The 16,512-nt window shown below is 47.2% G+C and overlaps 1 protein-coding gene across 1 annotated transcript in view; it reads right to left on the reverse strand.

The window, feature by feature from the left end:
- Nucleotides 1–16,512, reverse strand: part of SIK3 (SIK family kinase 3) — a 248,463-nt gene that overhangs the window by 11,807 nt on the left and 220,144 nt on the right. Inside the window, 8 exon segments of the mRNA XM_021062877.1 lie at nt 3,414–4,120; nt 4,840–5,179; nt 6,216–6,325; nt 6,741–6,826; nt 7,102–7,227; nt 7,967–8,117; nt 11,758–11,901; nt 14,116–14,186. Of these exon segments, the coding sequence (XP_020918536.1) occupies nt 3,414–4,120; nt 4,840–5,179; nt 6,216–6,325; nt 6,741–6,826; nt 7,102–7,227; nt 7,967–8,117; nt 11,758–11,901; nt 14,116–14,186 (1,735 nt within the window).

Raw genomic sequence — 16,512 nt, forward strand, 5'->3', positions numbered from 1 at the left:
CTGCAACTCCGATTAGACCCCTAGCCTGGGAACCTCCATCTGCTGCGGGAGCGGCCCTAGAAAAGGCAAAAAGACAATAAATAAATAAGTAAATAAATAAAAATATAAATAAATACACAGATGTACATCCCCTGAGAGATTCTAATTCTCAAGTGGCTTGTGGCTGTCCTATGCCAATTTTTCTCTATTGCATTATTTCACTACACGGGGTTCTAGGCTCACATGGTAATTAACTTGGGGCTTTATTTGTTAAAGATAATTGTACATGTGGTACCAAAAGTCTCAAAATAGAAGTAGAGAGAACTTAGAAAGAGGCAAAGTAAATAGCATTCGGAAAAAAAAAAAAAAGACATATGCTGTAGCTAAGTTAAAAATAAGTTTAGAGTAAACTGGGCAGAGAGAGGAAGAGTCATCTGGAGCGCACGCTGACAAGCAGGAGGGAACGAAGATTACAGCTTCTAGAAAAGCTCGTATCAAAGGTCAGGAAAAGAAGATTTAAGGAAAAAAAGGACTTTGGGGGGGGAAAACACCAGCAGAACTGACAGTGAAGCAACAAGGACAGAGTATTTCTGAGCTGAAACCTTTAGGGGTACATTGATGGCTTGATTCTTCCAGAAAGCAGAAGAGAGGTTTGTAGGGAACAACGGTGTCGGTGGTGGTGGCGGATAGCGGAGGGCAGGCAGAAGGAAGGAGAGAAGTGGTCATAGTCCAGCTTGAGGAAGAGGTGGGAGGGATTTGTCAAAAGAAGCACGCCCTAGGTTTCGGTCTGAAGTGAACGGAACTGATTTGACGCTGCCAGGAGGACCAAGCCATGTAGCACTACTCTCGTGGCCCAGTGCTGCTGGAACCAGATTACACTCTGGATTACAAGACCTCTGCCTTAGCTTTCTACTAATTCCTTCATGCCAACTATACTTCAAACCAACCAAGGCAGCTTGCTCCTCTCCTAAAAACATCCCTGAGGTCTTTCACCTCATGCTGTCTCCCTTAAATCCAAATGGTAGAATACTCTTCATCCACCAAGACCCAACTCAAATGTCACTGCGGGAAATGCACCCCCTGCTCTGACTGAGAACCAGTCTCTCCTTTCCTGGTGCTTGCACAGAGTACCTGTACCAACCACACTCTGCCTGTCTCTAGGCACTAAAGCCTGCCGAAGGGGGGTTCCTTTGACAATTGCAGGACACAGGTAAGGTCAAGCCCTCTTGTTCTTTCTATACATTGGAGTCACAAGGGAGGGAAAAGTGAAGGGAATTTAGAATCGTTTTGAAAAAAAAATATTTCAAAAGGTATTTTAATACCTGGCAATCTAGGCGGGGCGGGGTGGGGGGAGTGTGCACTGTTTGCGGTTCGCTCTTTCCTGGAGCCGTGCACCCAGCACACAGCAAGCATCTGTGAGTGAAGTAAGGGACTCTCGGGTTCAGGGCCACTTTCCAGCTGTGGAGCTTCGGGGCGAATTACTTAATCTGTACCTTAGTTATCTCATCAGTAAAATGGGGAGAGTAAGAGTCGGGAAGATGAAATGAATTTATATGAACAACATCTGGTGTGTGGCACATGGGAAGCACCATGGAAATGCCAGCTCCTCTCCTTTTCTGGTGAAAGCTGTCACTCACAGGAAGCTTTTCCACAGCATCCCTGATCCCATCAACCTGCCTCTGCTAATACTCGGTCAGTCACAGGATGCTTCCAGGCTGTTGAGCACCTGGTTCTGGAAAGTTCTTATAAAGATCTTCCCCAGGAGTTGAAATTTGCTGCAACTTCCTTTCTGATCTTGGTTCTACCCCATAAAACATACCCCAAAAAATCTAATCCTTTTCCGTGTGATAGGTTCAATGGTTCTCCTGACATTTCTCCCTCAAGCTTAAACATCCCCAGGTCTGTCGGCCAATCCACACACGACCTGTTTCTGAGACACCCCCACCATCCTCCACCTACCTAAAATTACAGCAGCCACAGGTGGACACCATACATCTGACTGGTGCAGACCTCAACCTGGACGGCATGCACCTGCTCAAAAGCCCAGGATCAAACTGGCATTTTATGGAACTGCAGCCCTTTCGGTGCTTAATGAGCACAACCAGAAGGCACCACGTTCTCTCCACATGAACTGAGGTAGAGCAAGGTCTCCTGTCCTGCTCTGTGCTGGGGACCCAACTCCCCCAGCAGAGGCAGGAAGCTCCAAGAAGAGAAGGTGGAAGAAGTCCCTGGTTTCAGGATTGTGTGTTTTAGGGAGAAACTCATTTTCACCCTCTATGATGGTGGGGTGGATGTCAGTCCAGATTCTGTGTAGGGTGAATGCTGTCACACTAAGGAACAGCGCTGTCTGAGTACAGTTTACTGACCGTGACCCGCACCTCCGTCTGAATGAAAATGAATGTGCTCGTTAATTATACAGTGACACTAAGTGAAACGGCATGGGGCCCCTTATGATGCTGTAATATTCTGTACTGAGCTTATTAACCACGTGATCAGATTAATACTACCTCGCTGTATTTATACCATATTCAGGTTATCAAGTGTGACCCTCTCCCTCTGCATCACACACACAAACACTACGTATAAATACATATGTATTTTTTAATCTTCACAAGTACTCTGCAAAGGACCACTATTTCTCCTTTTTCAGGGATGAGAAAAAGGACCCTGAGGTTTAAGTGACAAGGTTACCACATTCGTGATAGAGGCAGGTCTAGGATTGAGGTGCTCTGACTCTTAGTCCAACACTATTTACACTAAACCCTATTCCCTTAGCACCTGCTGACATTTTTCTACTGCCGAAATTAAAGTATATATTTTGATGACAGTGGAGAAATTCTGGATTCCCAGGAACCACGGTATGAATATGAGAAACAGGTAATACATCTTACTGACTGTATCATCTAGGTGTTCATTTTCTATCACCTCTCCCTTAATTTGTGTGTTGTGTGTGTGTGTGTGTGTGTGTGTGTGTTTGTTTTTGTCTTTTCTAGGGCTGCTTCCTGTGGCATATGGAGGTTCCCAGGGTAGGGGTCTAATCGGAGCCTAAACCTAATCTAATCTAAACCTACGCCACAGTCACAGCAACACAGGATCCGAGCCCATCTGCAACCTACACTACAGCTCATGGCAACGCCGGATCCTTAACCCGCTGAGCGAGGCCAGGAATCAAACCCGCAACTTCATGGTCCCTAGTCAGATTCGTTAACCACTGAGTCACGATGGGAACTCCCATCTCTCCTTTAATTTTGAAAGCAGACCCCATCACCCACCAAATAACCCTCTTCCTATGTGACTCTTCCCCGAAAGGTCCTGAAGGCCTTCTCAGGACTTGTTTTGCTCTTGGGAACACAGAGTACCAGCTGAAAAAGGGTAATACTGCTCAGTTAACGGAATGAGGGCAGACTAGCCCAGGACTTTTCAGGGGCTCTTACCTCGGCTGGACACCTTATTTCTAGGGAACGCAGCAGCTGCCTGTCGGTATGGATGCAGCCCCAGCTCCTGTGCGTGGCTCACAGTTCCTAGTAAAGACTCGGGGTCCCCAGGCCCGCCAGTACTCAAGAGCAAGGGGCTGTCGTGGCAGCCCTTGGCCAGCGTGCTCGCACTCTTCCTGTCGGGAAAGCCGTCCTTGGCCCCGTCACAGGAGCACTCCTCCTCCATGCTCTCTGAGTGTACCAGCGCCGGCTGCTGAGCGTATGCGTGGGTCGGGCTGGCTGAGGAAGCCTGTGAGATACATTCTTGCGCCCTGATTTGCAGAAGATGCTGGGGGCTGGTGTGGTGGTGGTGGTGGTAAGAGTCAGCATTTTGATATGGTAAAGCCTGGCGCTCTGTCATGCTCTGTCCCCCGAGACCCGGAGCCAGACTCCCGGCGTCCCCCTGGTTCATGTGCCTCAACAGTTCTTGGTACTCTTGCTGCTGCTGCTGCTGCTGCTGCCGCTGCTGCTGCTGCCTTTTAATGAGCTGTGCAAACTCGGCCGGGGGCAGCCGAATGTCCGAGTGGCCGGTGAGCGAGTGCCGGGGAGAGAGCAGTCCTTGGAGGATGTGGGGGACCTGCTGGTGTCTCGTGTAGTCTGGCGGCGTGGGGGACAGCAGGGCCTGCTGCAGCGCTGACGTGGTGTAGTGCGGTGACTGCGGATGCGCACTGGGAGGGAAGGTGGGGAACTGGTCAAGCGGAGGGACTTTCAGGGCTTGGGTTGGAGGGAACCCCACTCCTGTCGGAGGGCTGTAGCTGCTGGGGGAACCCCGGGACTGGTCCGAAAACAGATGGGGGTGTAAATGCGCCTGGTCGTAGTTAGCAGGGGAGAACCGATTCACGTTCAAGCTGCAGACACAAAAGGGAGTGAGTACCAGACATCCATGCGACAAGTGTGCCAGACTCCCCTAGGAATGGCCACTGCTCTTCCTCAGCAGGGAGCCCCGCTGGTACAGAGAGCTGGGTGGCATGGAAGGCAGGGATTAGGGGTCATCCCCACTCCTCCCCTCTGGCTTGAAAGTAGCAACGTGAACTATTAGGATGTGCCAGTCTCTTAGAAACCAAGTGACAGAGAAACAATCCTAAAAGAACAGATGAGGGGAACTGGCATTTTTACCAACTCCTCTAATTGGCTGTTTTCTTCTCTGCAGACAAACAACAGTAAGACAGCTTTGCCATTTCCCTCCTCTGTCTCATTAGCATTTGATCCTGGGTCAATAAATGGGTTTCAAGTCCATCCCAAACCCAGCACCCCTGATTCTGGGAGGGCTGAAACGAGCATAGCCCAGTCAGGCTCCTTCTCCCTCTTCCTCCTCTCTTGCCCTGCTAGGGGGTACGTCCCACCTGGTCACCTGGACAGACGGCTGGGTGACTCCGGGCAGCCTTACCTGTGGGCCTCTGCACTGTCGGCACTCAGCTGCTTGGACAAGGGCCGGTGTCCATAGCTGAAGGCGGCTATCAGGTTGGTCCGGTGCTGCATCTGAACCTGACTGGCACTGGGGCTGACAGAGACGCCTCGGCCAGCAGAGCCCGCAGCTGTCCCGGGCATGCTGCTGAGCATGTCAACAGGCTCCTGCACTTGGATGGTCACCTGCTGCGACTGGGGAGGCTGCTGGATCCCCAAGCACGTTAGTGCCACGTTGGGAGGAGGCGAACAGTTCTCGGGCTGCTGCTGGAAGACTGCACTGCGGGAGGGGAAGCCTTGAAACTGGGAAGGAGAGGCAGCACCTGGAGAGAAAGGGACCTCAGGATGACCAAACGCCCAGGTTACCTACCGGCTGGAAGTCCTAGGGGCCAGCGAGGACCCTCAGCCTGGATACCACCTAGAGCAGTGCTTCTCCAACCCTTGGGCAAAGAAGGTTCCTCTGGAGGACTCGTGAAATCAGATTCCTGGGCCCTACCCATGGAACACTGACTCGGGAGGTCAGGGTGGGGCCCAAGAATGTGTAGTTCCAATAATCTGCCTGAGAGCTGGTCTGTGGATTCCTCTTTGTGTGACTCTGATCTGGGGCAGCGCTTCGCAAACTCTAAAGCACACACGAATGGCCTAGGGATCTTGCTGAGACACAGATTCTGACTCAGCAGGTCTGGGTGGGACCCGACATGCCTGCTGATGCTGTTGGTCTGGGACCCCACTTTGAGTAGGAAGCGGCTGGACACCGATTCAGACTCTTCGGGGGACCCAGTCTGGGTGATGTTACTTAAGTAGTCTCAGTCTTGGGGATACTAACCCCTCAGAGTGCTGGTCTCCCAAGACTCATACGGCTTAGCACACACTCAACCCCACCTCCATCTAAACACCCGGAAGAGAGGAGCCCCGGGCACAGTGGGGCACCCACTGAGGCATGACAGGAGGGAAGCCTCTGGTAGTAGCTTTTTATTTGGGAGAGTGGAGGGGGGTTTATGAAAATTATCAATAACAGTCAGCATCTATTGAGAACTATTTTGTTCCAGAGACTATCCCTGGAATATAAGTACTTAAAGTATAAGTACTTTACATATACATTTATTCATTAAATATTATTATTACCCCTATTTTACAGTCGAGGAAGCTGAGGTACCCAGAAGCTGAGTAACTTACCTGAGGTTTCACAGCTAAGGAGTTGGTAGAAACAGAAGTTAAAGCAAGTCAGCCTGGCCCTCGAGCCTACCCCCTCAACTATTATGTTACTCTGCCACCCGGATCAGTCGCTTGAGGCGCTCAAGACCAAGCCTCATTTCTCCCCACAGCACATGGTGGTTCAGCAGAAGCCTCTCCACTCACCATGAGACTGGATCATGGCGCTGTTCATGGGGGGCGGACTATTACTGGGTTGTCTGAAGAGATGGTTGTTGGGGTGGTTGGGAGGTGGGCTTGAAGGCTGAATCCTTAACCTTAAAAAAAACAACAGAACCAAATAAATAAATTTCCCGAAGTGCAGTATAACCTTGAAGTTAGTTTCAGCTGTTTGATAAACACAAAAGTGGAAACCAGCTCTTCCGTTTTGATAAGCCTTCAGGTGAGACAAACACCACCTAGCAGTCTACTCGAAGCCTCGCCACATCTTATTTTACCAGACTCCCCAAAGAGGCAGAGGTCACTGTGGGCCTGGGTCTGGCCTCCTGTATTAGATGTCAGATTACTTTGTTCATGGGGCTAAGAAAATGAAGTGACACAGGGGGTCAGAATTTTAGGAGGCCGGTTTCCCTGCTTTTCCAACAGGCTCTTCCGAGATGAATGCTAAGTCAGGGAGTATCTCCCATAGGAGTCCAGGCAATGGCTTAGGCATGAAACAATGAGATTCATTACCTCTGGAGCTGGTGGGTGAGGAGGGCGGGCTGATTTTCACATGCAGCCTGAAGTGGTGGTGAAGGCTGAGGAGGACAGATAGAGTCCTAAAACATACGGGAGAAAGGAGAAAAAGTAATCGTGAGCTTGAAGATGAATCAGAGCCATTCTCACGAAGGGAGGAAACAGAAAGAACTATCTGTGACTAAGATTTATGCTCTTGTTGTTCATCAAAAGATTTGATTACCTTTGCTCAAACATGTCAACCATAAGTATAGCTCAACAATACTTTGCCCTGCGTGAGCTCCTCCAAAATTCCCAGGCCAATCAGCCTGAAAGCAAACTCCAAACAAGGTAGAGAAGGCAAAGAGTGAAGGCCTACTTGAATCTGCTGCTGGAGAATTTGATGGTGCTGCTCCTGCTGGTATAACATATGCTGCTGCTGGGTCTTCTCCAGGGTTCTTTCATCAATCTGCCCCCCGTACATCTTCTGCAGCTGCTCACACTCCTGAAGGGAAAGCAGTTAATACAGATGGGAGGCAGCCAGGTCCACCCCATGCAGTGATGTCAGCAGATGCAGATCTGCCCCAAGGCCTCATGGGCAGAAAGAACCACAAAGAACAGTGTCCTCGATGAGCACCTAAGCCATTTACTTATGGAGGTGTTTGTGTACTAAATACATTCACCCTCTGTTCTGGCTGAACAAGGGGAGAACACCAAGACAGCCCGTGTACAAGCGAAGGTGCCAGTGTGAAATCTGTGTGCAAAGCACATGCCGCTTGAGGCTTGGTCGACAGGAAGGTCGACAGGCTTTCCAGAAGCCTGAAGGTACACTTCCTGCCTCTAGGGGCACCATGCATACCAACTGGAGAGTGTGCCAGGTGGTAAGAATGCAGAGCAGGCTCCAACAAGACCCAGAGCCTATAAATCAAGACAGGAATGCCAGGGTTGCTTCAAAGGACACTCCCTTGTGCATCCCACCGAACCCAAGCCCAGCAACTCTTTTCTAGTGAACTACAGAGACAGGAGGAAAACAAGTCCCTTCACAAGGTAAGCACAGGATCCTGGGGAAAGCTGGACATAACGAGGAGTAAAGAAAGAGCATCAGGAAGCTGTCTGGTTTAGAACCGCTACAACTGCAGTGCTGCTGACATGGCGTGGGGGGAAGTTTAACACCCCGGTCCTCCTGCAATACTAGTCTCTGTTACCCATGCTTCTCCAGAGATGCCTGCCTTCTCTTCCATTACCTGCTGCAACTGTTTGATGCTGCTGTTGTTGCCCATTTTTTCCAGGTGAGCTTTGAAGGCCTGGATGCTTGCAGCCCCATCTGAGAACCGGCGCACAGGGGAGAAACGCTCCGTGGGGAGGTGCAGTGTGTTGGAGTCCTTGTAGGTGGAGCTGAATACACGGGAAGAGAAGGTTAGGGGCTAGGACTCAGGGGTTTTGACCAAATCATCCAGGGACTGCTGCTGTAGAGGAACACAAGGATGGCTGCTGCAGGTGCAGCCCCGAATATTACGTCGCTTCAGGCCATCTCCAGAAGCCAGTCGTTCCCCTAGCTTGCTTCCCTTTAGAGGGCTCCAGGTGACCATCTTCCGTTTCCACTTACCTTGAATTGGCTTAGTTTCCAAACCCAGTGAGGTCCTGGGATCAAATACATCCTGTGCTCACAAATACACTGGGCCACAGAGAAGAGCTTCTCAGTATCCCTGAGGACTGGTTGCACAAGAACTCTGACTTTCATAATCACATCTATCTAGTGCCTTTAGAAACCTAAAAGTCACCGTCTGACCTGACATTTCCCCTGAGCAGTAATCTCTATGACCAACCAGAGAGAAACTATAGGCAACCTTGTGGTCAGAGGTCTGGCCTGGAATTCATAGGTTTTGTGCCAAAAACTAGAAGGTGAGGTTAAAGTGGGGGGAAATGGGGACCTCTGATCCCCAGATGGAGACAGCCCATTCTTAAGAAATGCGGGCCTCAAGAACCTGCAGGTACCTGGTCAGCACAAATAAGGTTATCTGCTGTGAAAGTTAACTTCTCAAAGCAGCAGCACCCTCCCAACCTGCTAATGAAAGAGGAATCGTGTGGATTACCTTCAAAATGACCCCACTGTTCAATCAGAACATAGCCAGTATCTTATAGAAAGAAAGAACAAGCTATTGATAAGGAATGTCTAAGACAGCATCAGGGTTAGAAGCTAACACCTACACTTGTTAGCTAATCAGAAAGAGATGTTTATAGCTTGAGGTAAGCAGATAAAAGCCTGCCAAGGCAGCACTGCAGCAGCTGATGGAAAAGATGAGGGTTTCACGTCCAGGGCAGGGTTGACATCACACTGAGCTATGGGTGAAATGATGGATCACCTTGCCAGTTATTCATCCTGGGCTGAAGCAGAACCAAGGCTAAGGAAGCAGATTAACCAGCAAGTTCAAATGCAATGCAGACAGGGAGGTACAAGGAGGGTCTGATGACTGTGCAGAGGGGTCAAGAGAGTTCTGGCAGCAGGTGTAAGCCCTTTATCCTCCTTTCTCTAATGGTGGCTTCTGTTTCAGACTCTACCTGAAGCCTGACACAGCAGTGAGCTGACGAAATGAGCAAGAACATGTATCTGGTTCAGTAACACAGAAGACAGAGGATTCTAACAGACATGCCCCAAACAGCAACCACGAGAGCTGCTCGCAGGAGCCCTTCCTCAATAGTAGTTGTTTCTACTTCAGGTCTTTGGAATTCAAGCAAGCAGATATTATTTTCTCCTCAAATTTGAATCTTACGCTTTTAATATTTTCTGATAATGGATGTAACTCTGATTCATTCAGAAAGCTGTGCTCTTCAAGGGATTAATACAGTCTATCTGCACAATATTCATTCACTCCCATCAGAGCAATCCTTCCAGGTCCAGGTATTTTATGATTTTTCCAGAAGCTCAGGTTATGAACAGCCTGATGCCCAAGGTGGCCTAGCATAGTAGCTTCAGAGGAACAGTGCTGATGCAGTCACTCATTTAGGAAGCACTGACATCATCAGTTGTGCTTTATTCCCATTAGCAATCACAGTCAAACTCAGGCAGCCTCATATTAGGCTGATGTTCCCACCACACTCTTCAAATAGGGCCTTGGGTCCCCACTCAGATAAAATCCATTTTGTGTTAGGTTTTTTTAAAAAGTTCACTCTTAAAAAATCTTTTTTAAAATTTTAAATTATACACTTCTGGGACTGAAAAGGGAGATCAGACCCCTCTTCTGTCTCCATGTTGGACCTCATCGATCATACCCCAGAAGAATAGCCATATGTGCTCTTCTTGAGTCACTTCCTCTGCTTAATGAAGGGAATTTGATACTTCATCGAGGCCACCCACCAACATTTATGGCCTTGGAAAATTTCTCTTTTCTCCTGAAGACTAACTTCAGTCTCTTGTATTGCCATATTTATTATAGTAACCTCATCAAGACATGCAGAGTTTGCATAAATGACCCACTTTATAGAATCTGCCACTCATAAAGCATTCATTCCAATTAAAACAGGCTTGACCACAGGAAACCCTTGAAACACTCTAGTAGAGTGTTCACATGAAAACAGCAGACAAATTTCCCGCAGCCAAGGCCTTGACAATGACTGTTGGCAGGGTGGAAACCACACAAATGGAACTGTGGGCCAACGTGGTCTTCCTTGAGTAAGGAGTGTAACCAAGGCTGAACAATTAAGTGTGGGGCTGTAAAGTTGGGGGCGGCAGGGGCAGGGGGGATAGAAACAAGCAGAAACAAAGTAATAAAAGGTCTATTAGGTAACAGGGTAGACCTCAGTTATTGAGAAATCCTAGAAAATGCATGGGATGGAACATGCACCTAATAACCAAAGTACTCTCGCGGCAGTACCCTAGCAATGTAGGTCCTGAGGGATGTTCCTTAGGAAAATACTGTCTTTCTGTGCCATCAGAGTTTTATCTGAAATATGTCACTCATGCTACTCCATTCCTAAGAGACCATTTTTACTACATTATTCATGGTCATTTATTAAATCTTATCTTCCTTCTTCTAGAGTTCCAACGTGGCACTAACCATGTCTCAGTCGGCTCAGAGGTCACCTGTCTCTGCTGATTACCTCTGATGCCCAAGGGGTAACTAAACACAATAAAACATTGTGTCACGCTTGCCAGGGCGAGCCTGGCTGCAAGACTGAATAACACATTAATAAACTTAGTTTCCTTGGAACCTGCTTTCCAACCTTCCCAAGTAAGACTGCTTTTTCAATGTCTTCCCAAAAAGATTGAAATAAAATAAGCTCTAGCAACTGCTGGTGGCTTTGAAAGTGTGGCCTGGGAGCTTGGGGAGAGCTTCAGGATGGACAAGCCTAAGATTTTTAGTCATCAAAGTGTTCTCAGTGAATAATCATCTTCTTAATCCAGGAAAGTATCATTCTCCTCTGCATCCAGGCTTACTTGAACTCAGTTCTGTGAAGTTTTCTTGGTGAGGAAGGTTAAACTTGTTTTTATTTCTTCAAGAGAATGAATTATAAACGTATGAGAGATCTACTAAAAGATTCTGCCAACAGAATATTACAAGAATGACTTTTCAAGCACAGCATTCAAGAGGCTGCAGTATGTCTGCTCTACCACTCACAGAGGGATGACTCCTCCTCATAGCCAAGCTCCTTGTTCAGTGGTCACCTGGTAAGAAAGGCTCATTCTTTCGATGGCGGTGGGTTATTAAAGGTCAGGCCTATTGATGTAGCTGTAGAGCCTCTTATTTCCAGCTGGACTTTTGAGAGCTTCACTTAATTGCAGGTTTCAAGTTCAATTTCATCTGTGAGTCAACATCTAGAATCACGAGAATCACCTGCAGGCAATAAACATGTCTACAGGGCACTAGGAAGGAAGAATCTTCTGTTGCCCCGGGCACTGCTTAGTCAAGGAGCTGAGAAGATGGATGTTCAGGATGCGATTAAAAGCTGCGATGCTAGCTGCCATCTCTAAGACTAGCCAGGAGGGTGCCTGTCCGATGAGCCTCTGGGAGCTCACGCAGCTCACATAGCTACTCACCGATGCTGATCAGGTACCAGGTGAGGGGGCCAGACCCGGGAACGGAAAGGCTGCTGTCCTAGCTGCCGTTGTAGGTCCGGTGGGATCTCGGCTGTAGGGTTGGTCATGGCCAGAGTATGTCTTTTGGACCTATTTGCCAAGTACCTGCAACAAGCAGGAGCACATTTCATAGTAAAAAAGACAGATAGGAATATTCCTCAGCAAGAAGCATTAGAAGTTAATCCAAAGCACTCAGAATGAAACAGCGCCAGAGCTCAAAACGAGCTCGATGGCAAACAGATCCCTGACTGGATGAAAGTGAAACATGTTCAAAGGGCCAACAAAAGTTGGCTTATCACTGCAGTGGCTGAATTTTGGATCTGAGAGTAGCCATTAAGAGAAGAGAGAAAACAGACGTAGTTCACAAAGAGGATCAATTTTCATTACTTCATTCAATTTAGCAGAAGAATTTATTTTCTACTTTATTTATTCCCCCTTTCCCTCCAAATTTCAGAGAAAACAAGTCAGAGAAAACAAGCCCTAGGGATTGTTCCTAGAGATGAGCCAGAGAGATACTCAGAAGGGCTTCCCATATGTCTCTTGAAGCCATTGGCCCCCAGAGTTTGAGACTGACCTTGACACAAGTCACAGAAAACAGATGCTTCCAGTTGGGACTAAGCAAGTTCCCAAACCACCCCTTGCCTCATGTCCCATGACTATAATTCCATCATCATCAAAGAAAAACCAACCAGGAACCAACATTCTCTACAGGACGAAGGCATGAAACCACATGAAATGTTTAGAATTGTTTTTTAGTGGGAAAAAAGGCAAGGCAAGAAAACAGAAGTTTCAAAAGCTGAAGGATTGACAAGCTGATGACTTTTATGCCGAAGATCTTTCAGATCCACCACTGCTACCATTAACAAGGTATTGGTCCCCATGGTCGGGTTGATGACTTCCTCCACCACTGCTACTCTTCTTGGGCATGAATAAAAGAAGCATTATTCTTTTTCATTACATCAAAACTGATGGGCCTTATACCCTTTAAATGTTTGTCTAAAGAAGAAAGAAGGTGGAGCTGGAAGAAGTACAATGCAAGACAGAGAAGAGAAAATGAAATACTGCTATCTAATTGAAGCAGGAATGCAGCGAGTTTCCTAATTTCTCTTCGTGACACCAGGAGGGCCCATGTGCCACTTTATACACCCTGTTATCAGCAAGCTATAGAAACGACAGTGTCAAGAGGAAAACAAAGTCAACACAGTTCTTCTTCCATCGGCTAAGTTGTAGAGGGAGCAGGCCCCCTGTTTCCCCTGTTCTTTCTACATGGGACCAGCTTCTTTTTGAACAGCAGCTCTCACATAGGGCTACTGCGGGTAGGGATAGAATACTGGCCAGCAACCGTGCAGTTCTTAAAAAATGGTCTTGTTTCATTCTTAACTACTTTGCCCATTTCAGCTAAAAACAGTTAACGGACTACGGAGTAATTAGTGGTATGTACACTTGCCAGAGAGTAAGCCATTAGTGGTTTAATAGCCATTTGATAAAAACACCCAAAGTTTCCCCAAGAGCCCGTGAAAACCATTTTATTTCAACTTTCCTCAAGGGAAAAAACATATAATCTTGAAGAACGCCTGTATTTCTGGGAAAATACATGCTGGATTCTGGTCAAACCCCCTCCCTGGAAAATAAGAAAGTCAAAGTCCCACAAAGGGGCATGCGTGGAGCTGAGGACCATGGCAGATGGAACCGAGGTCACATGAACAGTACAGCATGCCTGATGGTCACTGCTGTTTCCTGTGAATTAGGCATCTCTCAACAAGGTTCTGCAAACAATGGATATTTGCATCGGTCCCTGGCCCGAATCCCATATTCTTTTTTCAATATCTCTTTGTTGATACAAGGGGACAGAAGAAGCACACAGCAAACAGTACAAGAGGTATTCATTCTCCTGGAAAGGAAGAGTCCATGCCAGCGGTCCATGGCCAGACTAGCTAGGATCACTGTCATCCCAGATCTCCAATTCCTTTTCAGTAACAGTTCTTGGCAGGTAGGAGCAGGCTTTGTGCCTTGTGAATACTATCAGAGTTGCAATATGAAGGCAGGGGGGCAAGGGAAGAAGGAGGGAGGAGAGAAAAAGTTCTTATGGTTATTGCTGTCACTTAGGGGACTTCCAATGGTGCTTACAGAAATGAAATTTTCTGGGTAGTCTTCTGTTACTTCCATGTGGGGAGGAACATGCCATCTGGCTTGAGCAAAGAGACCACACAAATGTTGAAGCTGCACTGGACCACCTCCTTGGGCAGAGGTGACCTTTCGCTGGTTGCAGGGGGAGCCTGCCCAAGGACGTTCTGCAAGCACTGCCAGATGTCACATTACCTCTGCACAGCTTCCTGATCTGGCTCCCCATCCGAGCTCTCCTCGTCCACAGGGGTAACTGCTGGCACTGCCTGAAAAGAGACAGGAAGGAAAAGCTCAAGGTGGCGCTTCTTCTGTAAAAGCTCTCATTCTAGAAACGGGGGTTGGGGCAGGCCCCTCCCTATGTTCCTTTTTTTTTAAATCTGTAAAACTTTTCTAGGATCCCTGGCTTACAGAGAACTTCTATATACCTTTCTATTGTCCCATTTCTACCTTACTCAGTTGATTTTAACTTGAATTTCTTCCTCTGATTCATCTTTATTCATCCAATAAACAGCTGAATGCCCACTATGCTCCAGGATAAAATGTGAGCTGACAGGTGAAGTTCTCGGCCTCAATACAGGCTAGTGAGGGATAGAGACAGGCAAACAGACAATACAAAAGAGCATGACCCATTCGTCTAACGGGTATGCGGGAATTGAGAAGGGCATCCTGGAGGACAGTGCCCCAAACCTGAGACCTGAATGATGAGGAGGCGCTAGCCAAGCAAAGAGGGAAAGGGGTGATAAGCATCTGAGGTTTCTAGGCCAAAAGAAAAGAGAAGGCCTGCAGGGGTCTGAGAATCTGAAAATGGAACAGAAGCTTGTTTACCTGGAATGTCTAGGAACTGACCTATTGTTTCTTTTTTTAAAAATTTTACTGGAGTATAGCTGACTTACAAAATTAGTTTCACGCATACAGCAAAGTCAGTCAGTTACACACATACATATATCTGCTCCCTTTCAGATTCTTTTCCCACATGGGATGTTACACAGTATTAAGTAGATTTCCCTGTGCTATACAGTAGGTCCTTGTTACCCATCTGTTAAATACAGTAGCGTGTATATCAATGCCAACCTCCTAATTTATACTGTTTCATATTAATGCTATTTCTATACTTTAGATGTCATTAACTCCAGAAAAGCCAACTGGTTTTTTAAAAGTACGCTTCAGTACATAACATGTAATTGTATAATTACAACCCAGTGCTGTAACATAGCTGTCACCCACCGAAACAAGTAAGTGAAATAAGGACCGTCACAGTGCATGCATCACTGTGACTCTTCCCATTTGCATGTGGACTGGGATGCTGTACATACAGCCTTGATTGCTACTCATAGCCTAGCGGCTCACATAGCCACCATGCCTCAAGTGCTAGAGCAAAAATCCTACTTCAATTATTACAAAACAGCCTTTTTAAAAAAAGGACAATAATTATAAGAGAAAACAAACTTTTGGAATAATTCCATTGTCTGAATGCCCCTGGGGTTTCCAGATCCCTTACTACACTTCCATAAAGCTGGAGTGACCAGGGCTAGGCAGGAAGTGGCCACAGAGGCGGGAGAGGAACACTGTGGCCAGTTATAAATGGCCTTGAATACCACATTAAGAAGTTTATTTTGAGAAAAGGCAGTGGTGAATCACTAAAGATCTGAAGCAGGGACATGATGTTACAAGATCTGTATTTTAGAAAGCTGGCCTGCTTTAGCTATAGTGTGAAAAGGGCTGGTGACGGGGATTAGGAGACAAGTCTGGAACAAGGAAGCCAGTTAGGAGGTCACTGTGCTAATCCAGCCAAAGGATGCCAGTGGCTTGAGTTAGAGAAGGGGCAGCAGAGATGGACAGAAGTAAGATATTTACTTCACAGGCACCAGATAACTGCTTTGATATGGGGACTAGGGAGAGGCAAGACAAAACCCACATGCCTAGAGCTTGTCTAGCCAAGAGAGTGACAGTGCCATTCACTGTCATCCAGGGGGAGAAACAGGTTTCACTGAGTCAGGATAAGTTCATCCGGGGACATGCTGAATCTGTGCAGTGAGTAGTCATGTCTACATGTGTAGAATTCAGAAAGCGTTCTGGGCCAGAGAATCGCTCAGAACTGAAACTAGGGATGTGGCCAAGAGCACTCTGAGAGAGTATGTAAATGAGATGGAAACAGGGCCTCAGATAAAACGCTGGGTTTCATTTACTCCAAGAAGGAAGCCGAAAAGGAACCTGAAAAGGGGAGGCAGGAGGAAAACAAGGAGAAGTGGGTAAAAGAAGACAATATTCCAAGGAGAAAAATGGCTGGCAGAGACTAATACAGGTGGGAGGTCCAAGAGGATAAAGATTAAAAATGTCCACAGGACTTATCAATAAAAGCTCTTGTTAGTGACTCTGGCAAAAACAGTTACAGTGGACAGAATAAGTCACTCTACCTTCTGTAAGGCTGTTCCGGATCCTTCATAACCTACACTGGCCTTGCCCTTTCCTGAACACCTCTGCCACCTACAAGTCCACGGTCTTCACTCCGGCACTTAATCACATACATTTTTTTTTTTTAACTGTTATTCCAACTTTATATATGTGGATCTTGTCTCCCCATATTATAAGCTC

This window comes from Sus scrofa, chromosome 9 (genome assembly GCF_000003025.6).
Source record: "Sus scrofa isolate TJ Tabasco breed Duroc chromosome 9, Sscrofa11.1, whole genome shotgun sequence".
In the NCBI taxonomy this organism is placed as follows: domain Eukaryota; kingdom Metazoa; phylum Chordata; class Mammalia; order Artiodactyla; family Suidae; genus Sus; species Sus scrofa.